This window comes from Anopheles bellator, chromosome 1 (assembly GCF_943735745.2).
Source record: "Anopheles bellator chromosome 1, idAnoBellAS_SP24_06.2, whole genome shotgun sequence".
Classification (NCBI taxonomy): Eukaryota; Metazoa; Arthropoda; class Insecta; order Diptera; family Culicidae; genus Anopheles; species Anopheles bellator.
In genome coordinates, this window is record NC_071285.1 from 21,969,728 (window position 1) to 21,995,012 (window position 25,285).

General features: G+C 54.0%; 3 protein-coding genes across 3 annotated transcripts; 2 read left to right on the forward strand and 1 right to left on the reverse strand.

Moving 5' to 3' along the window:
* The first annotated feature begins 2,143 nt into the window (after positions 1-2,143).
* On the forward strand, positions 2,144-6,966 carry LOC131215224 (uncharacterized). The gene is made up of 7 exons (XM_058209611.1): positions 2,144-2,317; positions 2,395-3,136; positions 3,205-3,368; positions 3,999-5,986; positions 6,050-6,170; positions 6,256-6,477; positions 6,562-6,966. Exons 1-7 carry the CDS (start codon positions 2,144-2,146, stop codon positions 6,964-6,966), a joined length of 3,816 nt encoding a protein of 1,271 aa, XP_058065594.1.
* Positions 6,967-8,411: 1,445 nt separating this feature from the next.
* Positions 8,412-14,539, forward strand: LOC131215225 (histone-lysine N-methyltransferase 2D-like; the record flags this gene model as incomplete). The annotated part of the gene is made up of 4 exons (XM_058209612.1): positions 8,412-8,510; positions 9,606-11,916; positions 11,983-13,139; positions 13,210-14,539. Coding segments are annotated over 4 exons (3,693 nt in total), but the record flags the coding sequence as incomplete, so codon positions are not given.
* A 233-nt stretch (positions 14,540-14,772) lies between these two features.
* LOC131216637 (protein Cep89 homolog) lies at positions 14,773-17,020 on the reverse strand. The gene is made up of 5 exons (XM_058211179.1): positions 16,879-17,020; positions 15,702-16,815; positions 15,505-15,634; positions 15,271-15,438; positions 14,773-15,209 (listed from the first exon to the last, which is right to left on the reverse strand). Exons 2-5 carry the CDS (start codon positions 16,780-16,782, stop codon positions 14,894-14,896), a joined length of 1,695 nt encoding a protein of 564 aa, XP_058067162.1. The 5' UTR covers positions 16,783-16,815; positions 16,879-17,020; the 3' UTR covers positions 14,773-14,893.
* Between the last annotated feature and the right edge of the window lie 8,265 nt (positions 17,021-25,285).

The following is a 25,285-nucleotide window of genomic DNA, read 5'->3' on the forward strand; positions in this document are numbered from 1 at the left end:
TGAAATTGTTGGAATTCCAGAAAGCCTGCCGTGCGTTCGTCGCCGTCGTCGCAGTCACCGAGTGGAAAAAAAAGATCGGGGTGTTGCTTGCGGGTGACAAAGTGTGAAGGAAGACGGCGAAACGGCAAAAAAACCCACGTGAAAGAACGGTGTGGAAGTGAGAAGCAAAAAAACAAGGGGTGGAAAAAAGTTCGAAGAAACGAGAGGGTTGAACCTGCTGGCACGATCGGCCAGCAGAGGTGAAGAAGCCGCAGCATATTTATGATTTCATTTGTTAATCGTAGTGTCAAACCGAATGGACTGTTTCTTTCCCTTGATGGGTTGCGGGTTCGTCTAGCTGATAAATCAAAGCCTTAAGCTTATCTAACGAATCATTTGCATTCCCGGATTTACTGATTACTTTAGGGAAAAGTAGGGTTGCTGTAACTAAATTCCATTTAATTTTTAGCGTTTGCAGTTTTGTGGCAAGAAAAGAAAAAAACAACCAATCGATCCCATTGTCCCCATCCCCAGCCTTTGTGTGCCATTTGGGTTGAGAATCAGTGTGACCGCGACAAGTGCGACAAGTGATGCAAGTGATTTTCAGTCGATCGCTATCCAACAACCATCTGAGTCCTGTGACCGAAAATCAATACATTAGGATCCCTTCTACGCCACATAATCATTCAAATTACCGGAATCCTGTCTGCCACAGTAACGCAATAGACGGGTGGATGGTTTCAGCCTACTAATTTAGGAAGACAAAGGTTAGTGAGCGATTTCGGATTAAATATTTCCAACGGAAGTAGTATTTTCTTCTGTAATGATTGGGCACATAAATATTGCGCCCCGGCAAATCACACTTCCGGTTATCGAATGGCACTCGATTGCGATCTTCATCGTCACCAATCCCGTGCGATATACGATATTCGTCCGAGTTATCGCCTTTTTTCTCTACATCCGCGCCATCTTCGCCGTATCCGCCATCGTCCGAACGAATGGGATTTGCATTGAATGCTAATGAAATCGGTGTCTTTGTGTGTCTCCCTGATTGCTCCGTGCGACTGAGGTGACACGAAACGATTGGCTGGCGATAGTTCGCTACTTTCTTCGCCGGCGTATGATCGCCGATGATTTTTGTTTTTCTTTCGATCAAAACATCATGAAACTTCGGATTTTTTTCCGTTAGAATTTCTAAAAAAAACAGCCTACAGAGGTACTGAGACATTGAACGATCTTTTCGTTCATTTTCGCGGAGGTTCGTCGCTTGAAGTCTTTCGTTCCGCTCAGTCGCCGAAGGTTCGCCGCTTGTTACGAAATCTTTTGATTGCTTCTTCACCGTCCCTGCAAATGATCGATCGCAGGGGTCACCTTTCGCTCATTATCATGCGCAAGGGGGTCGATTTAACGACACTTCAGGATCGCGCAATCGATGCAACAGAATGCCGTATGTGGCACCAACGCGTTCGTAGAATTGTTAATGTTTCTCGGCCATCGGCCTCGAGCACGGGCTCGCACATTTCACACGTATCGATCAGGGAACGTATGCGGTCGGTTCGCGAAGCGAATGGTTTAATGGCACCCGTTCCTGGTGGCGCGTGAGAACTTTGTGGCCTCCGCGCAGGTTCCATGTGAACATTTGAACCGCTTCAATCTCTCCTTCGCAGCCGGTGGAAGAAAGTAACAGATCAGAATGCAGTTGCCGTCACCGTGGCGAGCGTTGACGACGCCGCTTCTTTCCCGTCATAAATTTGCCGTCTTCCGAAGCAACCACCTCGAGGGAGGGCTAACGCATGCTAATCGAATGCATATGCTTACGGCTTAACGCCACGCGGTACAGCATGTACATTGGTTTCCTATTGTTTCCGGCACACATTTAATAGGGCGCAACACTTGACGCGAAGATTTATGTCGTTCAGTGCGGCTGAAATAATTTTACGCGTGAAGTCCGCTTCCGTTCAGTCTTTCACTTTGCGTCGTTTGATGATCGTATGGAGTTCCTTATACTGAATACTCCTCCTATGCAATTGCAGCCTGCCGACGGAAGCGACATTCGACATTCAATGCATCAGAGATCGTACCGGCGGTGGCCCCGAAGGATCGTCCGAGTGCGCACTTGAGCCAACAAAAAACCACAACAACCGACCGGCCGGCCGGCCAGACCATGGCCGAGTTCCTGCCCCTCTGCGACGTGCTGTTCAACGTGATCTCGCTGGCCGGTTACTTCTGCGACGTCGTGTTTGACCTGGTCCTCGGGTACGCGCTCTACGAGCGCCAGAAGTTTACGTACTTCACCGCCGTCATCGTGATCGTGTCCTTTTCACTCATCATCTCGCAAGTACGAGTCCCAATCACTCGACCCGATCGCTGCCTCTCTCACACTCTCTCTCTCTCTCTCTCTCTCTGTTGCCGTAGGTCGTTTCCATCCGGTGGTATCTGAATAAGCGCAAAATACGGAATGCGACGGCCTCGACGGCAGGTCCGCCCGGGTCGGACCCGGGCACCGTTGGTACCGATCCGCCGTTGGCCAACAGTCTAGAGAAGAAGAAGAAAAAGCCCGCCGCGGGTCTGCGCGGGTTGGCAGCCGGTAGGACCGATCGGTCGCAGTACTACGGGCGCTACATCGTATTCGCCCTGCACGTCAGTCAGCTCGGGGTGCTGTGGCGGTACGCCAAACTGTTTGTGCCGGTCGATCTGCGGCACGTGAAGCACGAGGTGCGCGACCTGTGCATGCTCCGGTTGGTGCATGCGTTCTGCGAGGCGGCCCCGATGCTGCTGCTACAGCTGTACGTGCTGGTGAACCTGCAGAGCGAGGCGCAGCTGAGCAGCCTGAAGCTGAAAAGTCTCGCCGGCGGCGGGCACCACTTGCCGTCGGCGGCCAGCACGGCCCTCGTCCAGCAGACCAGCCTGGTCGAGCAACAGCAGAAAACGTTCCGCGATCTCAACATGGTGTCCGCCACGCTGTCGCTGTTCAGCGTCTGCTGGGCGCTGGCCAGCTTCAGCAAGAACGTGCGCCTCCGCCACGTGCACCGGCTCGTGCTGACCTGGCTCGGGGTGATCTTCCAGTTCCTCTGGCGGCTCGGCACCGTGATCTCGCGCGTCATCTCCCTCACGGTGTACGCCTCCGTCTACAGCCACTGGGTGTTCCTGGTGATCAGTGAGTAGTTCGCCTAGCACTGATTCCAACCAAACGATTAACCTTCTGCCCCGGTTTCCTGTTTTCAGTTCTGCACTGGTTCTCCATGTTCCTGTGGTTAATCTCGCCGAAGAACGTGTTCCACGGCGAGCGCATCTCGCGCCTGAAGAAAACCACCCTCGGTGGGCTCATTGCGTTCGTCTACATCTTCGCTTACATCAACCTGCAGGAAGTGCGCCACCGGCAGAAGATGGTAAGAGGTTTTGCAGTTTCCGCCCATGTCTCTGCTTCAGATGCTTGAGGGAGTACTGGGATTTTAAAGGTTATGTATAACCACATAGGAGTATGTAAATCGTAGGAGCTCTAATAGGAGCACCTTTGAGACATAGTCCGAGAGTGTCCATTCCAGCCAGCCAGTCCAGGATGAGATGATCAACTCAACAGTTATCCTTTGGAAGCTCTAATTTCTTTCCGCATGTTCTTCAATTATCAGGCAGTGTCTGCTGTTACTGTAATTCAGATTCATATTCAATGGCCAGGACATTGGCCATTTACCGATTGCAAATCGCAAATTACTCCATATTACCGTCCCGAACCGAAAGCATTATTTCCTATATCGATCGATAACGGCATCAGTAGTTCTAAAAAGTTATCAGGAGTTAATTCATTCCTCGTTCTCAACCTGTAAGGCTCTATTGAAGGGTCTGATCTGATCATCTGTACAGTTGAGGGCTATATTGGTGCAGCGTAGACATATTATCTATGGACGGAACCAGAGCTGATGGCTGATCCATCCCAAACGACTTCTCAAAAAGCCTAACTGAGACTTCATGACTCATTCTATTAGCCTGCTGACTTATCCCGTTTTTACTTTACTCCACAGCTCACGTTCTACGTGGTGATGTTCATGGAAAACTGCCTGCTGGTGTGCCTGTGGATGGTCGGCGTGTGGCCGAACCGGCCCGAGGGCTGGTATATGGTACCGGTGTCGGTGCTGTGCAGCTTCGCGGCCGGCCTCTTCTTCATGGTCGTGTACTACCGCTACTTCCACGTGCGCCGCCTCGGCTACGAGGCCGGCGGCCGGCTGGCGGAGAAGTGCTCCGCCCACTGCCCCGACGGCTGCCGGTGTCCGATCAGTCACGACGGCAGCGGCGGTGGACCGGTTGGTGCTGGGTATCCTGGTGGTGGTGGCGGCGGTGTCGGTGGTTTTGGAGGAGGAAAAACGGGACTGGCTGGTGGTGGCGGTGGCTTCGCGGCGGGCCAGAAGTATCCGCACGCCATACCGGGAGTCTTCAACTGTCGCTTCTCGAACCCGGTCAACGCGGCCACCAAGCGGAAGAAGAAAAAGCCGACTACCTTCGTGCCGCCCCCGAACCTGGCGATCGCCGCCCAGAACGGGGTTCCGGCGGGCGGGCCCGGAGCGGCCTCGTCGGCGGTCGGCGATCAGTACGCCCCGCAGCACCACCACCAGCAACAGTTCCAGCAGCACCAGTTGTTTCTTCCGGAGCCGAGCCGGGCCCCACACCTCGGGCCGATGGCCATCCCGTTCTGGAGGCGACCGCTGCCGCGCTCGCACACGGGTGGCTCGAGCGAGAACGAGGGCAGCAGTGTCGGGTCGCGCGTGAACATCCAGCAGAAGCTGCTCGAGAAGAAACAGAAGCAGCTGGCCGAGCTGAAGATCATCGAGGAGGAGATCAAGCAGGGCAAGCTGGGGGGGCCCGGTGGCACCGGGACGCTCAGCTCGGGCGACGACGGCAAGACGACGCTGCCACGGCAGCCGATACCGCGCGCCAAGAAGCACATTGACCTCGATCCGATCGAGTGGCGCACCTCCAGCCCGGACATGGCGGAGATCGTGGCGAACAAGTCGTTCAACGACCTCAACCTGCTGCTGGCCGCCAACCTGGACGACGTGAACGGGCTGGGCAAGTTCAGTAGCAACTACGATCCGATCTACAATAGCTTCGGCCTGAACGGGATCAACATCTCGGCCCTGGTGAACCTGAAGGGTTCCGGAGGGGGCGGTGGGGGACCCGCTGTGTCATCTGGCTGTGCGCTTGCAGGTGACGGCGTGCGGGAAGCCGGGCAGCCGTCGGGGCAGGGCATCGCCCCGGGAGGGCCGGCCAATCGCAACATGTCCCCGATATCGTCCCAAATCTCGGCCACCGAAAGCAACTCCCTGACCCGGCAGATCCTGCCACGGGCCAAGATTCTCCCGAACAACATCCCCCGGAACCCGTTCGCGGAGAACTATCGGGGTAACTTCGTGAGCCTGTACGCCGATGCAGCGGCCAACACGGTCGGGCCGGGTGGAGCGGCCGGCACGACCGGAGCACCGGGCAATCCGGTCCGGGCGCCCTCGATCAGCCCCCGGACGACGGAGATCGCCCAGTCGAACCGGGCGATCCTTTACGATGCGCACGGTCGGCTGTATGCCGACGCAAACCATCCGCGGCAGGTGTCGGGCACGTACAGCAACACGGACAACGCGGGTCCTCACGACAGCCTGCCGTTCCCGTACAACGTGGTACCGCCGCCGCGGAGCAAACTGGACAGCCGCGGCACCCCCAGCACGCCGGTCCAATCCGGGTCGGCCAGCGGCAGTGCGAACAACACGAACAGCAGCAACAAATCGGGCCGGACAGCCACGACCGCTACGGTGGCGGTGGCCAGCGTACTCGGGAGCGCGAGTGGCCCCGCGGGTCCCACTGCCGCCGGTGGTGGTATCGGAGCGATCAACAACCTCAACACCAGTACGAAGCGCCAAAACATGCAGCGATCCAAGACGCCCGAGATTCTGCTGGCCCCGCACTACCTGGAGAACTCGCGCATCTACTTCGACTGGGTCGCCCGGGAGGCGGCTAATTTTCGGTTAGGAGACGCCGTTAGGTTTAGGGAGCCTAACCAGACTAACCGTTCCTTTCCGTTCCGTAGGTTGCAGGACACGGAACGCGACCACCCGGTGGAAAGCAGTGGCGACGAAAATCTGGACAACTCCGCGTGTGACGATGGACACAACGGGCACCACCGGATACCGTCCGATATCGACAGCCAGGTATGGTTTGATTCAGAACCTCGATCCTTCGTCACTTCAAACGCGCCATCTGATCACGGTGTTGTTCCGATCGTTCGATCCACAGGTATCACTGCCCCGGTCTTACACGCTGCCTCGCGAGTTCAAGTACTACCGCCGGAACAAGGGCCGCAAGGTGAAGAACGAACACTTCATCGCCAGCACCAACAGTAGCGACGGGGACGTTGACAGTGGCGACGACAACGAGTCCGAGCGGCTGTCGAACCTGTCCTCCAGCTCCCAGCGGCGACAGAAGAATGGTACCCCGTGCTCGAATCTGGCCGGCCCGGCGGATAGACACACACCACCACATCCGGCGGCGGCGGCACTGGCCAAACCACCATCGTCCCAGCAACCGCCGCATCCCCATCAGCGCATGAACAATCTGAACAAATCGGGTGCCGCCATCTTGTCCGGGCCGGCGGTCTTGAAGGACGTTGGACCGGGCCATCCGTACGGTGCCGGTGGATCCCCCAGTGCCACGATGCTACCGAACGGATGCCGCCAGTCCCTGAACCCTACGCCCCAGAACCTGCATCCGGCGCCGTCGGTAGGGAGTGCCGGGATTGGAAACGGGGCCGCCTATAACCTGCGCTCCGGGAGCCCCGCGGCACTGGCGGTGAAGGCCGCGGTGCACAGCCTGGATCTGATCAGTGGTGTCGAGGCGCTGGGCGGTGCCGGCGGTGGAGCAGCCCCGTACCACGCCAGCGGACGACCGATGCGCTTCCGGATGTACGGCACCAAGAACGGGATGGTGCGGCACGAGACGAAGCTCTAGGTTTCGTTAGCGATAGCTTATTTATTCTGGGAGCGAGTTTCATTTTTAACGTAGCGCCAATGAGTGTCCGGCTGGCTGGCTGGCTGGCGCAATGATTTTACCGTTCGTACGATACCTTTCTGTTTTAACCACCTTCCGTGACCCCGTGTTGACTAATAATGTTGTGATATAATTTAACCGCGTAACGTAACTGGGCGATCGGCGGGCTACGAGGATGTTAAGAGTAACCGTGCTGGATGTGTGCATGAAATCCCCGCTCTCCCGGAGACTGCCAAATGTGTGAGCCAGATGCGCCACATGCCACACTTTAAAAGCCACCACGCACAAAGCTAGCATTTTGAGATGAGATTGTAATTTATAATAACCTAGGAAAAGAAGAACGCTGCTTAGAATAATCGAATAAATGGCTTACGTTTGCAGTTTGCTGCATTCGGTGAGGTATAGAGCTTCACTTCTTTTAGCTTCGGTGCCCGCATTTTGCTCTCGTTTTGTCCCGAAACCCGCAAAAGGGAAACAACGTGCAAACTTTTCAAGCGAACAAAAAGTGATTCAAGATGATCTTTCGTATCTCGTTTCCCAACTAAGTGCCAACTTTCCTTTTTCATATAAAAAATTTGGATTGGTCATAGATAACTTATCTATTTTAGGAAAATATTACTAATACCGTCACTTGTTAAAGTTGGTTTATGACCACCTAATGGAGTCGTTTTTAAGTCCATAGTCCTTCAGAATTTATCGCTTATCTTTATCGGATTGGATAATTCGGCAAAACTTTCACTCCTTGACCCAAGGAAAAGAAAACAACAAAAAAGGGTTTCTTCTCCCATGTCGTAAGTACTTAATTCTCACTTAAGTTAATTTGATTTTAGGAAGAATCTACGGACTTTTTTCAACGTTTTTTGTTTTCTTTGCGTGTGTTTTGATTAAATTCAATTGTGTACATTTATATTTTTACAAACGCTTCCCAAGAACCCCAAGCACGAGCCAAGTACCGTAGCAGGCACTTTAAACCAAGTGCATCGGACCCGAAATGTCATTTCATTGCCTCGCGCGTGTATGTGTTGTGCCCCCCCTCGACGAAAGCAAAACGAGATCCGGGACAAAAACGGCCATATCTCCAAGCCGGGGCCAGACGCATTTCACATTTCACTTCTCGGTGGTCTCACCGCAAACCGTGTGCGGATTGTTTGCGGATTGCCTTCCTGGTGCCTCGCGCAGCGGACGCGCATTAAGGACGGTGCCAAAGTGTTCCGAGCAGTTACACCGAGTTGGACGAGTGGTCCCGGGGACGGAAGTGTTTTTCGGGTCGACGCAGGTTTCAGTGTGACGCGGAGTCTGCCAGTCTCTTCCCAGCGGACTTTGGCCATCTCATTGCGGGGCCGAAATCGGACAGGATGGCCGACAGCAGCGCAGCAACCGGATCGACGGTGACGGCGGTAGCGGCGGCGGCGACGACGACAACGACGACTCAGGCAGCGGTGCCTCTGGCGGCCGCGCAACAGAAGCTATCGGAATCGGATGATTTTACCGACAACTCGGCAGAAGTAAGTTTCTCCACGGTCACGGGAAACGGAGGCCACAGGGCGTGTGTTGCTGCTAGCAACACACGCCAGCCCGCGGTCGGTGCCGTTGGTTGCACAATCAATATAAACAAAGCTGACCTTATGCGAGGTGCAGCACCAGCAGCAGCATGCACTTCCGATATCGTCGCAGTCCCGTCCGGCCACGGGCGACGTCATCGATGGCCATTTATGCTGCTGCACCCGGTGCGCGCTCTGGGGCGGGCCAACCGGAAGGCGGGGTGCCATCGAAGACGGCTAGATGATGATGATGATGATGATGATGGTTCCGCTCGCTTCGTTCCTTCGCTTCTCCGTGCGTCGCCTGCTTCGGTCACACAGGTGCTGCTGCCGCCGGCAGCTTTATTTAGCGGCGGTTCCGGTTAAGTAAACAACATTAACGCTCTCTGCCACTTGCGTGCGCCACTGCAACGGAGAAAAGCAAAGCCGGTAGTCCCCGGTCCGCCTGCTCCCTTTTTCCCATTTCCCTTCGCGGATGGAGTGCGGCGGGCTACGAAAAGCCTGTGTAACTGTGCGGGTTGCGGTGCTATTAATTTGATTCGGACTTCCCCGCCACGCTACACCTCCTCCACGGACCGCGGGCCGGAGAATTGGGAGATCGAACGAAAATTTTCACCTGCGTGTGAGGGTTTGGGTTTCATCTACTAACGATTTTTTTTTTATCTTCATACCTGGCCACACCCGTCGCAGGGTACGGTCAGTGAAAGGCCAACGCAACGGCGGTGCTGCTCGTTGCATACGAAGTGGCATATGGGTTCGGTACCGGGCCGTTGCATGGTAGTGGATCCGTGGGAGAGAGCGAGAGAAGAAGAGGAAAAACACACGAAGCCCATCGAGGCGCACGATCGCGTGGATCGCGATCCAAAACGCGAAAGCCACGGTTGCTTGCTTGCGTTACGCCGGCACTGTTCAATGGGGGCTTCGGATGATAATCCCTGAATTTGGGTTAAATCAATGCAGCGGAGGCGCTACGCCCGCGGATAATGCTTCCCCGGATGATCGATCTTCTCCGATAATTAGTTCGTTAATCTTATGGTTTCGCTCGTCGTTTTGTTTTAGAACACAAAGGAAGCCAACCAAGAGGACACATCGCAGCAGAGTGGGCTGGCGACGGTCGAGTCGGAGTACGATACGGCATCGGATTCACCCTCGGACGGCGAGGAAGGCCAGGAGGTGGAGGAGAGCGGTGTCGACGAGGAGGACGAAGGAGAGGAAGATGGTGATGAGGAGTCGTCGTCAGGCACCGATGACGAAGGGGAGGACGAAGGGGAGGAAGACGATGATGTGATCGAGGTGCTCGATTACGAGCGACAGAGTGGCGATGGCCAGGAGCAGGATGCGGAGAGCCGTCGGAAAGTGGACGACGACGAGGACCGTAGCAATCCGCAGTACATCCCGAAGAAGGGCACCTTCTACGAGCACGACGATCGCACCGCCGAGACCGATACGGACGAGCGGGGCGGCATGGATGGGGATGACCAACCTGGCGGTCGTTCGAAGCGCGACGACGAGCTCGACGACGGTGGCGGTGGCGGCGGCGGTGACCATCACGGCGGTGGTGGCAGTGGCAGCGGATCGGGTGGTGGTGCTGCCGGTGCCATCGGTGGTGGTGGCGGAGGTGGTGGTGCTGGTGGTTACTCCGTAGGCGAACGGCGAGGATCGGAGAAGGGTGGTGCCGGTGCGCTGAAGGGAAGGAAGAAGTGGCAAGCGTCGACCGACCGCTGGACGCACGATCGGTTCGACGAGAGCGAGCAGGCGCCCAAGTCGCGGGCCGAGCTCGTTTCGGCGTACGGTTACGATATACGCAGCGAGGATGGGCCACCGAAGGCGCGCCGGAAACGACGGTACGCCCGCGGCCCGAATCAGTACACGCGCAACTGGGAGGACGAGGACGCGTACCAGAAGTCGTCGAACGTGGAGCATCAGCGCCACAAGAAGGTGCCCCGACCGGAGGAGTTCCCCGAACTGGGACCAAAAAGTAGTGCCGGCGGTGGGGCGCGCGGTGCGGGCGGTGCCGGGCGGTCACGGGTTGCACAGAAGAATGCCACGCCGCGCCAAGCCGCAGGTGAACTTGGTGTCGCGGGCCGCACCGGGCGGCCGGGGGTTCGTGCGGAGCGTGTGCGGTCGGGTGATTGGGCCGCGGAGAGAGATCGCGATAAGGACCAAGCGGACAATGAGTACGGCGCGACAGTCGAATACGGTAGCGGTGGCGAGGGCTTACGGTATCGCAACGAGGAGCAACGGCCCAACGCTCGCAACAACTACCACAACAACAAGGAGAACAAACAGGGCGGAGTGCGAAACGGTGGTAAAGAGAAGGACGGCTACAGCAAGGTGATCAACTCACTTCAGTTCAAAAACCAAACGCGCATCAAGCCCACGGAGGGAGGTGGTGCTGCGCAGGGACCAGGGGCCGCTTCCGTTGTCGACGGAGCGGTCCGAGGAGGGGCACCAGTGCTCCACAGCAACAGTGCCGGTGCCCTTTCGGGCAGCAGCAACAGCAATAAAATGAACAACAGTGGACCAACGCCGCCGACCGGCAACAGCAGCAACACTTCCATCGATCGCGTGGAACCGCAGGCAGCCCGTGCGAGTGTGTCGACCTCCGCCTCACTCGGCTCGGTGCCGTCGTCCGGTACACAGCACTACGGACACGTGCCGTCGATGGTACAGATGCAGCAACAGCAGCCTCCGCTTCAACACCAACAACAGCAGCCAGCGCAGCAGTCTTCCCAGAGTCACTCGCAATCGCTCAAATCACAAGGATATCACGAGGAGGACCACCCGAAGTACGGTGCGATGTACGGGGGCGCCGGACTGGACCATGACGGTGGGCCGGTGCGAATGCAGTCCAAAGATAGGCAGCTGCTGGCGTCGGTGAGCGGTGGTGCCAATGTGGTGCCGTTGGCGTCGGCTCCCTCCGGGGGCCATAATCAACGATCTCAGGTCTCGCCTCGGGCGATTGTCGCCCAAACGTCTCCCACGGTACCGCAGCAGTCCCAGCCGATCACAATGCAGATGCAGTATCAGCAGCAGCCACCGGGTGTCGCGTACGGCGTCACTCCCCAAGGCCCTATACCGACGCACTCTCTGCAGCAGCTTCAACACCAACAGCAGCAACAGCTGCTGACCTCGGAGCCCGTCGTTAACCGATCCAAAAGGTACTCGAGCCAACGGCAGCGATCACAGCTGGAGAACATGAACCTCGCGATGCAGCAATCGTCGTTACACGATCACCAGCAGGTTCAGCAACAGCAGCAGCTGCTGCAGCATCAACAGATGTTGCAACATCAGCACCAACAGGAGCAGATGCAGCAGAACAAACACAAGCAATCCTACCAACAGCCGCCGCAACAGCAACAGCAGCAGCAACAACAACAACTGCAACAGCAACAACCACAACCAATACCACCTCAAGCATTGCCCCAATCGGCAGCCGGAGGTGGCGCCGGTGGTCTGCCAATGACCCTGCAGCAGACTGGCGACTATCACCTCCAGCAGAACGCGGTGGCTGCCAAATCTCAACCACAGCCACCTCCTCAGCCGGCGGGGCCACCACCGCCTCCGCAGTACCACCAGGCACCGACGGTTTATTATACGAGCGCGGCACCTACGAATGTACCACCCGGTCCCGGGGACTACGTAACGACTGTCCCACCGGTTGCGGGTCCTCCGCCACCGCAAGTACAAGCTCCGCCGCCGCAACAACAGCCCCAGTACGTACCGCCGCCGTACGCCACGCAAGGACCGCCGTCCCAAGGCGGCTACCTGGCGGGGCCTCCGGTAGCACCACCGGCCAGTGCCTACTTGCCACCACCGCCTCAAGCTAGTCCCGCCGTCGTTGGTCCACCGCAAGCACCACCGGGTGGTCCCGTCCCGAACTACGTTCCTGCACTGGGTCCACCACCGCCAACAGCCCCCGTAAATTCCGGCCAGTATCCTGCCACCGCGTACGCCGGCTTCCAGCCCGGCTACAATCCGGCCGTGCCACAGGGTGTCGTTACCGGGGCGCCTCCACCGCCCGTTGTCGCTCCTGGAGCCACTGGGCCACCACCGCCAGCTGCCCTCTACCAACCGGCCGGTGGCATCACTTACTACGCACCCCAAACACAGGCGCAAGCACCGCGCCCACTTCCGACCGGGCGGCGTCCCACGGCGGCGATACCCATCCTGGCGCCCCCGGACCGTAAACCAGTGCCTGCGCCCGCGCCCGGCAACGCCCAGAGTAAAGCGCCGAACGCGGCCTCGGTAGGGTCCAATCGTACGGACGGTGGAGACGGCGGTATGGAAACCCCAGCGACCGGTGTCGGTGAGGCCGACAGTGGTGAAAACATTGACCACATCCTGGACAACATGTTCGTGCAGCGACCCCCGTACCAGCCTCCGTCTCGCAAAAGTCCCTCACCAGCTCTCCAGTCATCGGTGGTGGCGGCGCCCGGATCGGGAGCTCCACCGTCCATGATGGGCAGCGAAGGCAACGCGAACGGTGCCACCGAGCTGCGGCATGATCCGGAAGCGGACAAGAAAGTAATGGACGGAGGCGGTGGTGGTGCGACGCAGGAATTGGTGGACACGATCGGTGACTCGGTTAAGGTACGTTTCGCTCGACTCGTTCCGACGTGCTGTGGTCGTTTCTCATTTCATTCTCGCTCCCCGTTTACAGAAGCTGTCCCTCCAGGACGAAATGTTGTCCCACGGGGCGAGCTTAGCGGATGGTAACAACGAAACCAACCCCAGTGCCGTGGCTGGAGCTTCGGACGCAGTCGGTTCGCACACCGCGGACGATTGACGGTACTAAGGGTGGCAGAAGGACGCGATGCGATGTCGAAACAGATTGCCAGCCGAAAGAGCTATTAAGAGCATAAGATAGTCGATAAAAACAGAGTCAAAGAGAGAGAAAGAGCGAGCGAAGCGAGAGTCCATTTTCAAATTCACTTCCGGTTGTGTGAGGTTTTGCGCCATGATCCGCTTATCAACTAATGAGTATCCTCCATTCATTTTTTCTTTTTCAAATTTCCGCGAAATTCGTTGGAAGATTCAATTATTTTCTTTTGTATAACCCGATTATTTTGTTTAAATTAACTCTTGAACTTATGCTTTGATTTATATTTTTATTTTTGTTTCGATTTTGTACAGCTCACAATCACTTTGCTCTGGTTGGAATTGGGGAGCTTTGGATTGGAGTTTATTTCTTTTACTTTTAAGCAATCGTTTGGATTTATCCATTTTGGATAATAGATTGGCGCTGATTATGGACGAACACAGACAGATAAGATATTAGCTTCGACAGCCTCGCAACAAACCCGGAAATCATATCGAGTACCTTTCTTTAAGAAGACGGATCTTTTGAATCGTGCCGTGTAGAGCGTAGAGTTGGCAGTTATTGCTTCCACATAGTTTCTGCCCGAAGCGACCCTGCCTGCGAAGAAGGGTGTTATTTGTATAGAAACACTCTAAACCCACAAAACAACGAACAAACAATTAGATACAAATGCGCCTCGGCATAGGGAAGGCGATCGCGTATATTCCTTTACTGTACATCTTTGGTTTTGTAGTTGACGTAGCGAGTGGAACATTAGCTAGTGGAAAGCAAGCAGCGCTGCAGGGAATGTGTTCATTCGGCTCAACACTTTGGCGCCGAATAGGGTCTCGCAATACGAACAGACACCAGAACCAGTTTACGTAGAGAAAGAAAGATATGATAGAGCCGCGGGCAGCGAAGAGGAACATTATGAGTAGTGATTAGTAGTGAACAATTGTGGAAACAACCAATTCACGTGAAACAAATAAGAAACTCACGACCACAGGTCAAAAGCACAGGCACACGTACGCCGCTTTCCTGGCTCCTGGCATACAATGAGCTGCCAGAGCTCTTTCCTCACGCTTCTCTCGGATGAACGAACAAAACTGGCCGCGTTCATTGCGGTGGCAGACCTTTCAAAGGGACAAACATATTGTATTTATGATTAAAACACATATTAAATTGATTTCGTAACGAGGCCGAGAGCGAAGGGAAAAACGAATAGTGTAGTCACCATATAGAAATGATAATAAAAAAAATTAGCTAATGCAACATCGAATGCTCCATGACCTCCCCGGAACCCAGCAACACTCTTTAGCTGCTAGGAATCATCAGCGATCGATTCATACTTTTAATATTTTATTCCGGCAGGAGAATGTACAAAGAAGTGACTAAGCATCGGGTAAAGCCAACAACAAACGTCCACTACTCGCTAGGTTACGAATGTAGGTAAGTTAAGAAATGTACGTAAGGGATACGTTGGTTTGTAAAGCGATTGACTTGCAACACGGCCGTGGACGGCGTGCGATACACCCGGTCGTTGCCGTCAGGTTTGCCTACGAAACTGGGCCTTGCCGGCCAATACTTTGCGCAGAGTTTCCTCGCGCTGGTGAAGCCGCCGGTGAAGCTGCTCCACGTCGGTTCGGTGACGCTGCTGAAGGGCCTGAAGTTGACCGTCGCGCTGCGCCAGCTGCTCCTGGAGCGCTTTAATACTGCGCCAGGACTCCTGTAGCTGATCCTTCCGTTGTTCCGTCCCCTTGCCCCAGTTGATCATCGTTTTGAGCCGCTGCTTGAGGATCTCTTTTGATTGTCGCGCACGCGTCAGTGTTGACTTCAGGGCAGCGTTCTTCCCCATTAGAATACTGCAATGAAAAACCAACGCCAGATTAGAGCCGCGGGCAACCAAAGGGGGGCACGACTCACTCGTTGATTTCTTTTTGACGCTCAAAAATGCTCAACTGCTGCTGGTAGTTCTGTCGCAGCTGGTCCAGTTCGGTAGACTTTTTCTGCAGCTCGCCCTTGATCGTTTCGGTTTCCTCCGTCAGTCGGGTGCGATCGGTGCTGTGCTGAAGCTTGAGTTCCGCAAACAGTCTGCAAAGAGAAGTGCCCCATTGAATCAGTGATCTCACTATTGTCTGTTGCGTTGTCTTGACTTACTTTTGACACTCTTTCAAACTGTCGGCGACGACCTCCGGATTTTGATTAAGGTGTCTCAGCGACGTTAGTTCCGTTTTGCTGCGCGTGTAGGCTTCCTGGAGTCGCTCGATGTCCAGGCACTGGGCTTGCACTGGGCGGGAACAGAATGGCCGGTACGTTAGAAATCGAAGCTTGCTTGAAACCGTTTCAATGCTCACCCTTTTGCTCGTAACATTTCAGCACCTCGACGAGTTTTTCCTTCGCCAAATCGGCCCGCTTTGCCTGCACTTCGGCCTTACTCCGAAGCACGCTGACCTGGGCCTGCAAGCGAGTCCTTTCATCCGTCCAGCCCGCCTGTGTGCTGCGCATCTCTTCCATCTCGCGGTGCACCGATTCGTTCTCTTCGAGCACCTGCTTCATCTGGCCGGTGAACGTGACTAGTTCGGTTTCGTACTGCTGCACCAGGTCTGCCTTTTCGGCGATGATCTCTTCGTACGCGTTCAACAGTGGACCGAGGGTGTGCGTATTGACCGGTCCCCAGTTCAGATTGTCCTTCACCCCACCGTACGTGCTGTCCACGAAGTCGAGCTTCGGTATGCTCCCTTTACCGTCGCGCACCAAGTCCTGGTACCGTTCGATTTGCACATTCAATCGGTACACCAGTATTTTCATCATTTTCAAATCGTTCCGCAGGTCACCGTTCTCCTTGGCGAGTTGCTCGAATTCGGTCGCGGAGGCCGCACAACGGTCACAGCTCTTGGCTTGGATTGTTTCCAGTGTGCGCAGGTTTTGGGCCACCTGGGCGTACTGTTTCTGGAGCTTCTCGTGTTCTACCGCGAACTGATTGTTACACTCGAACACGGACGTTAGCTTCTCTACCAGCTTGGCAACTTGTTGCTCCTTCGAGCGGAGTAGCTTTTCCAGCTGCTTGCGATCCCGTCCCGTGGCCGGTTTTGTGTCGCCATCTTGATCGTCGTCGAGCACCGGTACGGAAGGCACACCGGCCGAGAGATCATCGACGCTTTTGCTGCGGCCCACAATCACACCCGCGTACGTGCTAACTGGTCGCCCATATGGTCGTGTCTTCCGACGAGCTCGTGTTCTCGCAGGAAGCTGTTCCGGTTTCGGTTCCTCATCGTTCGAATCCTTGCCCTCGATGGTATCGACGGGGAGACGATACAAACCGCCCATCTCTGCCGTTGTGCTGCCAGACGATATATCAGAGTGGTCGGCGAACAGCTGCGAAACTATTCGCACTACGGGGCTAATATTGTGGCGCGTCGGCAAACGGAATGGCATGCTCGTTGAGTGATCATTTTTGGGGCCGAAAATCTACAAAATTCGAACTAATTCGTGAAACATCGTCCGCAACGGCGGTTTATCTAAGACACTCACCACAGCACCAGCCGACGGACCCACAGAGGGCGCTGCTTGCCACTGTCCAGAAAGTAGGTCGTAGTGGTGTGAGTGTGGTCAGTCTCCATCGGACACGCTCTACGCTTCTGTTTGCATAATTAGCTGGCACTTGAAAAACGCGACACGAATTTGCGTCCAACCAACGGAACACTTGGTCGAATGCCGAACTCACAACGCTTGGCACGGACTGCCACTCGCGAATGCGACCATCGATGGCGCGTGTTTCAGTCACCAAAGTGAAGATATTCGACACACAAAATCGGTCAACTCTCCGCGCGTTCGGACTCGCAGCGCGCAACAACAAACAAACAAACGAAGAGAAAACCCGAACGAAACCGCGACCGCGATTGACAGCTGTCAGCTGGAGGGTGAAGAAAACTCGGGCCACGCCTTTTGGTTGCAAGCTGCACCGCGGTGGTGCAGGGCAGTATCAGCAGTAAAATTTTCGGTGGCAGGAGCATTTTCCTCGCTTATCGATCGATATCTGACACAGCGGCCAACACACACAGTGCGGGTGGTCTACGGAAAAGCACGGTCCATTTTCCAGCCATCGGAATCGGAATCGTGCGGACGCGAGCGTTTATCAGCAGCTAGAATCAATCGTGAAACACGTGAAACGGTGAGTGATAACGGCCACGGCGCCTTCGCGGAACAGTGCCCCGTGGGCCCGGGTGTGCGAAGAAAGTTTGGAAACGTGCGCTAGTGTTCTTGGCACCGTTCTGCGGTAAAACCGCCGAGCAAAGTAGACCTCCCAAGCCGAGAACACCGCAGTGCAGAGAAGATGGGTGCGGAAGATGGGCCCAACCAGCCGCAGTTCGTAACAGAGATCCAAAGGTGGTGATAAGAAACGCCAAATGATAGTGCTCCGTGGCGAAGTGAGATTCGCTACACTAAGACCGTTCTGTGCCGTAATTAAACCCGACGGAAAAGCAACGTAAAGTGTGCGAGTTTTTACGTTTTTCGGCTCCTCCCGTAGCCGGCAAAGACAAAAGCACAAAGAACTGCGATAGTGTTGGTGGGTAAGTAGAGCGTCCGCGGCGGCGGCGGCGGTGCCTTATTGATTCTGCCGTTTTTGTTATTCTCTCTCCCCTTTCTTTTCCTGCTTTTGGGGACGGAGGGTTATCCAGCTGCTCTCGAGAGACGCATCATGATGAGATTATAAAGTGCCGCATCTGATTATGCGGTGGCCGCCTGAGTGTGAGTGCGATACAGAATCCCACCCTCGTTTGGGGCTAATGCGCTAGAATTTAAGATAATATTCTTCAAGCCCGAGGCCGGCCGGCCCTTGCTAGATAGGAAGCGGATATATCACTCGCCTCGCCTTGGCGCGCGACAGATTGAGGCTAATTTCCTTGTTGGCTGCGGCCATAGCAACCGCGGTCGAGTGTGGTGTTTTCGATTCAACCAACTTTCCCGTTTGTATACGCACTTTTTGTGTTTCTAGTTTCAAGCTGTGTTTTTGAGTGCAGAAAATAGTGTCTCGATTTTCTGCTCCGTTTCCGCCGACTAGTGTTTTGGTTTCGCTGTGTGTGGCCGGCCCAAAAGCATCGCGTGCTGCTGCTTCTTCCTTTTTTCCTGGTAACGGAGCCCTACGCCACGATCCCGTTAGAGATGCACGATGCTCGGTTTGTTGTGTTGCTGCGCCGCCGCCCGATGGTTGCTTTGGTTGTGCTCCAAAAAAGAAATCCCATTATGCGCTCCGGAGGGTTGTCGTCTCCGGGAAACGGTAAAAATGTCGGCGGCGCGTCGTTTCGTAACTCGTGAAGACAGCCGCTCAGGAAGGGCGGTGACCATTTCACCCAAAGTTTGGCAACGTGTTCAGTCCACTAAAAACTTCCCAGTTGCAGTTGCAGTTTTGTGCAACGGTTTGTGTGCCGTCAATCGTCCACCGCACAAAACAACAACAACGGACAGGACAGGCGGACGGAGTGTTGTTAGTTTGTGTGATGAGCACGTGAGCGCGTCCTTTCGCGGTGAGAGCGAGAGAGACGGCAGCGGCGGGCGAGAGAGATAGGCGGTAGGGATCGGATGAATGAATGGGAGTAAAAAATGGGTTGTACGCTGCGCCGATGCGATGATTCATCAAAAATAGTCCCGTTCCGGGCGGCCCTCGGGAGCCGCTGTTGTGTAGTGGTGTTGGTGGTAATAGTTGGTTGCACCAAAGAAGCAGCAGCGCGAACAAAAGGGTTGAACGTTGGTACAAAAAAGACGTCCCAATTTTCTTCGTTGTTTTCTTCGGTTTTCTTTGTGCTGACGACCATTCATTTGGCTCGTGCACACTTCAGAAACCGAGTCGCTTCCGGTGCAGTGTTTACCTTGAACGCCTACTTATACTTGTGAAGAACAGCCGATACGAGTAAAAAGGATACTAGAGCTTGTGGAAAATTGAACCCCCAAAAACTTCAACTAATTCAATTAACGAAACCACTTTTCAACGGGACTTTAAATACTCTGTCCCTCTGGGGCCCCATTGGGACTTTGGGGGCTTCGGTTCTCGGAAGTGAAGCGATCAAATTTTGTTTCAATAAACAGAATTTCAAACAAACAGAATGTTTCCTGCTTTTGCCTGTGTGCGTGAGCGTTTGATTGCTCCAGAGACAGAGTGAGCGAGAGAGCGAGAGTGGTGAGCCGGAAGTGAACGTGCGTGAGCTGCATTACCGGTCGATGAGCCGGCTCGCTCTCTCACTCTCACCTGGGGCTTTTCTACGCACACGCCTGGAAAATGGCGAGCGGCCTCTGTGTTTGTAAAACAATAGGAGCGTGAGCGAGAGGCTGCGGCCCGGCTCTCCCGCTTGCGCTCACGTCGAGAATCGGCGACGGTTGCGGTTCTGCGCGTTCTCGGACTCGCACTCGGAGAGTGGCCGGAGCTGCGGTGGTGTGCGTGCTCGACTCACTCGCTCTCGCTCGCTCAGCGAATGTTTACGGTTTGGTGAGTTAGTTAGTTCGTAGCCCTCGTTTGTGACGTTTGCGCGGATCATCGACATCGCTGCTGCTGCTGCTGTAATCATTGTAATCATTTCACAGTGAACGGGGCAAGCCACGACCAATGCGAACGACGAAGAAACGGTTCTGACGGTCACTCTGCTTGACCTATAAACGTACAAAAATGTAAGTGCTCAAATGGACGCCCGTTTTCCACGCCTGCCGCCTGTGTGCAATATGTTTTTACCGTGTGTTGTGCAACTGCCTGCTTTTTCGGCAATGGTCGTTTCTAGGTGTGACAGTTCAAGCAAACGAAAAGGAAGTGGATTCGTTGCAGTTACACAGTGCTTCCGATTGTGCTGGTTTTGACCGAAACGTGTGCAGTGTTTTTGGTTGATGCCAAAGTGTTAGCCCTTCGCGAAGGATAAGCCTATTGAATTTGTGTGTTCGAGACAGAAACTTGGCCGTAGTTTTGGTGAGTTGCTTCACTTTCGGTCGGTCAAGTCGAAGGTCCGCAGTACAGCGCTTGATGAGTACAGCGAAAGGTAGTCTTGTGTTGTGAATGAGGTGCACAGCGAATGATAGTATTTTTAACTGACAGCGAAGCTTCAAGCCATCGGGCAGGCCGCCACATGGCCAAGTTGACACTTGAGGTTATCGCCCACGGCTGAGGTAAACAACTGAGTAAACAGAAATTAGTATCGGAGCGTCCGTACGTGACCGGGCGCAGTGAGTAAGCGAACTCGGTTCACTTGCCAGACGCAGGCAATAAACGAATCATAAGGAACCGATTTTATTGGGCTTTAATTGAAGTGGCTCTTTCGTGGCCCCAGCCGGCGGCACCGTTGTTGTGTAGTCGGTCAGTCAGCTGATGCGGGGGTCACATTTCTTTGCCCCGGGTCCGATTCCCATCAACCCACCCGGGGGAAATATTGGAGAACAAATTACCTCTGCAAAAGCTTAAGGTAATTTATTTATTTGAAAATTTAAACTTTTTAACTTAAAAGCTACACTTTATACTCATCTGCTGGATACTTTGCATTCCGAAACAAAGATGATGATCGTTTTACGCGGTCACCATTGTTGGTCGTCACCGGATATGAGTGCGACAAAGGGGCACACACTCCGCTACCGATCAAGAAGGGAGCTTAAAATGTTCCAACAAACGGCACCTTCCGAGAGGGTCACACCTGGTCTTTTGCGACGGCGACGTGTTTCTACGGTTGCCTCCAACACCTTCGGTGCTCCTTTTCGTCACATTAGTGTTCGGTGGACAAGAAAAGACGTTAATCAGCTTCGGCTTCTTCGCGCGGGTGTGTCGGTGTAGGACCGCATTCTAGGGGCGTAAGTTTGCCCCGTAAAAAAAGGTCAGAAAGACATCAACCAGCGACCAGGGGCACAGGGTTCGCGGGGCACACGTAGACGTGCGGAAAAGCTGAAACTAAATCAGTCTTGCGTAAAAGTCACGGCGAAACGTTTGCTGCTGCTGCTGCTGCTGCAGGGACAGAGCGTGTTCGCCGCGAAGAGCCTTGGGTGGCTCCGCTTTGACTGACGACCGTTTTCCATTGAGCGAGAGAGTGTGCGAATACACCCCGTGGAACCACCCACCGGACTTTAATCACCGGCACTGACGCCAATGCGGCTCACGGACGGGACGGTTGATGGTCTCGCAAAGTGTCACAAATTGTGTTCCGCCGAAGCAGCAGCTATCTGTCGCCAATTTGGTCGCCAATGGCGGCGCCAATTCGTTTTGTAGCGATGTTTTTGGTGCCAAAATCGATCGGAAATCCTAAGCAACGGGTTAGACGCAAGCGACACCAAGGAGAGCTAACAGGACACACCAAACGTTCGCGCCGTGTTGGAAACTGTCTTCGGGTCGCCTTGGCTATTGTTTCATTGCACTACTAGTTGGAATGGAATGGAGCCGGAGCGTCGTGTGCCGTGCGATGGACGAACATATCGATTGGGGCGGTACTTGTGCAACAGTTTAAAGGTCTTGCCTTTGAGCTGTATCGATCCGTTTTAAGGGTAGACTTATCCGGTACCTAAGAAGGTAGCCTGGCAGAGGGCACGAGTTTGGTTTCGAGGATTTTTTGTTTGCTAAATGCCTAATCCTCTTTCCTGCAGTTCTATACCACAAATCAACACCTTCTGGAAGTGTGCTCAAGGTTAATGTATCCTGGTCGTGTTGTTCCTATAAATTACACTGATTACGCTCATTACACGTAGCTGTCCATTGCCAGTGCGTGGTGTCCAGCATTTATGCTGCCGATTTCTCGTAGGTCCTGGCCGCACTAGCCGCACTTTGCTGGCTTCATCTTGGGCGTTTTTGCTTCATGTACCCGTTCTCTGGAGCATAAGAAGATGGCACGCGAAAGAACGACTGAACGAGCAAGTGAGAGAGAGCAGCGGTTCAGAAATTATCGTCATGCTACCCGACACGGCGCAAAGATTTCCTCCCAGAACTGGCTCGGACAGATAAGTATGTGTCTGGTTTGTCCATGCTCGCAAAATAGACACAACTTGGTCACAGTGTCTACTTTTTTGTCGCACCGAACGGAATATGACGATAACCGGGCGAGAAGACCGGGTGAGCATGAACATTTCTGTAGAAATTGAAATCGTTTATCAATTTAGTCAATTTCACCCTGGAAGAGCTTCGACTCGGAAGCTCTCTTCTTCCAAAAATCCAGTCGGATTGGTGTCGTTTTTTCGTGCTGCTTTTTTCCGCGCTCTGACACGAGTATGCAAATTTTGGTTCAGTTTTAGGCAGCTGGGCCTACTCGAAGCTTGCAAGCCAGCAACCCTCTATGCTCACTCTGTTCTTCCGAATCACACGACTCGAATGGCGCAAATCCAGCCAGCCCAACTTGTGACGCGCGGAACACGCCAACCCGCCGTACGATGGTGGGAATCCGATCTACGAGAATGGAGCGAAGTAGAATAAAAAACATCGTAGGAAGAGAGGAACTCGGCCTCGGCCTTACGGCGGCGATCGCAAAAGATCGCGCGTCCCCAATCCGGCAGCATGGCGATGCTGCTGGCTGAAAATTCCGTGGAAAACGACGTTTTAGAGGTAGCGTGAGCGTGCCTCGGGGAGCCAGCCAGCGTGCGCACCTTCGCTCGGCGAGGTGGAATTAAAGGAAAGACAGCGCGAAGAAGCAACCACTGCTCCTCGGGTTTGCCGCCAAGAAGAGAGAAGCCGTACACGCGCGCGCCCGCGAAAGATGCTATGCTTGTGGGACTGCCCGGTGCTGCTGCTGCTGGCTGCCGTGTGCGATGCTACAGAAAAAGGGAACCGGGCAGGTTCGTTGAACTTATGCTGCTGCTGTTCCCGGTTCCTGGCTCGTCTCGCAGTTCTAAGTGCATTTTGCCGGGCCAGCAAAAGTCAGTCGCCCTCCGACGCGAGCCAACATGATTTTATTGGTGGCCAGAGGCCGTCGACGGTTTTGGTTGCGCCGAATATCAGGGATGTCGTGGGCGTGCGATGTTTGTGCGATTTTTTTTATTACTATTTCACCTGCCTCGGACCGTGACTCGGAGCCATGTTTGCTTTCATTTAATGCTTTTGCGATATGTATGGTAAAGGTTACAGTGCGCTGTCGGCGCCACGAAGACGATAGAGCTACGGACGACGAGCCGCAGATCGAGCCAGTTTATTAGGCAAAATCCTCCAAAAAGGCAAGGCAAGACCCACAACGGTTCGTATTCCGCTCATTACCATGAGGCCGTTTTAAGTTACAATACGATATCACATTTCGACAGAATTAAAGAAAATCTTTCGCTCGTCGCTGTGCCTATAGTACGTGAAAGTAGTTCAGCAGCAACCTTTCTTCGGTCTTCGGGCCGTGGGCAAGAGAAAAAAACAACCGCCAACAAATTCATGCATCTTAACTCACCGTGGCTTGATTTTGCGGCTTCCTACCCCCGCCGTCCCTTAGCCGATGCAGGCTCTCCCACATGCTGGCCCCGAACGCGAATAAAACGAGTCGGCGGTGGCTCGCGCTCGATGGTGGTTTACCGTAATGTTAATGAGCGAATTCCGTTGGTTAGCATTTTTCTCTGCCAGGGAGGGAACGGTTCGAAAGTGTCTTCCGCCGGCACACACCATACGAACCGGCCACCGGCGAACTGTGGGGCTATGTGGTGTGGCCAAAAATGTAAAGTGCGCTTTATTGTGCTCCACCACAGTAGTAGTTGGAGTTCTATTATTGGGAGTTTTGCTATAGACTTAGCGGTTGTGCTTGAGAGTAGTTCACCTGCCCATCGCTTTCCGGTTTGTTTGTGCAGGTCCTCCGATACTTATCATTAATATTTTAAATCCTTTTCTTGTTCCAGCCTTAAAGCCAGAACCAGAACTTTAAGGTTTTTCTCATGTAGCGGTGTCCTACGGCACTTTCCGGTCTGTGTCCTGGCGTAACGCGAAAAACGTTGTCTCTGGAAGGCTCAACTCGGTGAATGACACGTCTGGTTGTAAGGAGCACCCTCACTCATTCACACAGACCGGAACGAATCGGAAAATCTCAGCAGAGGAAGCCAGATGGTGTAGGAACTGAAACACTTTTTCCCACTTATCACGTGCACCCTTCTCACGATGGCCGCCAGAAAAGCACGATCAGTACGCACGGGGGGCCAATCAGCCACCAACGGCCAGCGGATTGTGTGGGAAAATTACTGGAGAACCTCAGCCCCAAGGTTCTTCACAATTGGAGTGCGGAATTCGCTCGCGTGCAAATCGGAATGCCTTTCTCTCTGCTTCCGCGCCCCGGTTCCGGGATGGGATAGAGGTTTTAATTTTATGCACATCCCGAGGTTGAGTTTTTGCCGCGTTTGGCTGGTGTCACACGTCCGGCGTAGAGGAGAATTAGGGTCCAAGTCCAGGTCACAAATTTTCGCGAAGTTGCCTACGGATTGGATCGATCTACACGCTCCTTTCAAATGATGCGTCTTTGGAAATTATCTTTGCTGATAGCTTGACGAATAGAATATTACTCTCATTACAATTGTTTTACAATTCAAGATCCCAAATGGGATTGGGTACATTTACCAAAAATTGTTCATTGTTGGTACTTGATGCCTAGCGATTTTCTAAATGGAGTAATTTTTTTTCAATAAATCATAGATTAATGGAGTCGACAGTTCTTCTCCAACTTCAAGTCAAGTTGATCGAAATCAACTGTGATGTAGTTCAAAATCAGACTGGGAAAATGTGGAAAGCTGGGAAAGTTGTCTTTAATTTATTGTTTGGACAGATGCGAAACATTAACTCTGGTAGGTGACTACTGCAGTATTCCTAATTCCTTCCGTTTTTTCTTCTCTTTTTAGGGTTGCGCCAAAACACCCGAGTTAAAGCTGTGGCGCAGAGACACTGGCATCGTCCATCATCTCCCGCTCCCGGCTTATCACACATTCTTGAGAGGGTATTTCCCGTCGCTGTAAAGTGGCCATAAAACCGTCTGGCCGT

What these genes read in the sequence shown, in the direction of transcription:
- LOC131215224 (XM_058209611.1), top strand. Translation starts at nt 2,144, where the DNA reads ATGGCCGAGTTCCTGCCCCTCTGCGACGTGCTGTTCAACGTGATCTCG. An exon ending in CGTCCGATATCGACAGCCAG is followed by an intron (nt 6,171 to 6,255) that starts GTATGGTTTGAT and finishes TTCGATCCACAG; the next exon opens with GTATCACTGCCCCGGTCTTA. An exon ending in GCTCGAATCTGGCCGGCCCG is followed by an intron (nt 6,478 to 6,561) that starts GCGGATAGACAC and finishes CATCCCCATCAG; the next exon opens with CGCATGAACAATCTGAACAA.
- LOC131216637 (XM_058211179.1), bottom strand. Translation starts at nt 16,782, where the DNA reads ATGCCATTCCGTTTGCCGACGCGCCACAATATTAGCCCCGTAGTGCGA. An exon ending in GAAATGTTACGAGCAAAAGG is followed by an intron (nt 15,635 to 15,701) that starts GTGAGCATTGAA and finishes GTTCCCGCCCAG; the next exon opens with TGCAAGCCCAGTGCCTGGAC. An exon ending in CGTCAAAAAGAAATCAACGA is followed by an intron (nt 15,210 to 15,270) that starts GTGAGTCGTGCC and finishes TTTTCATTGCAG; the next exon opens with TATTCTAATGGGGAAGAACG.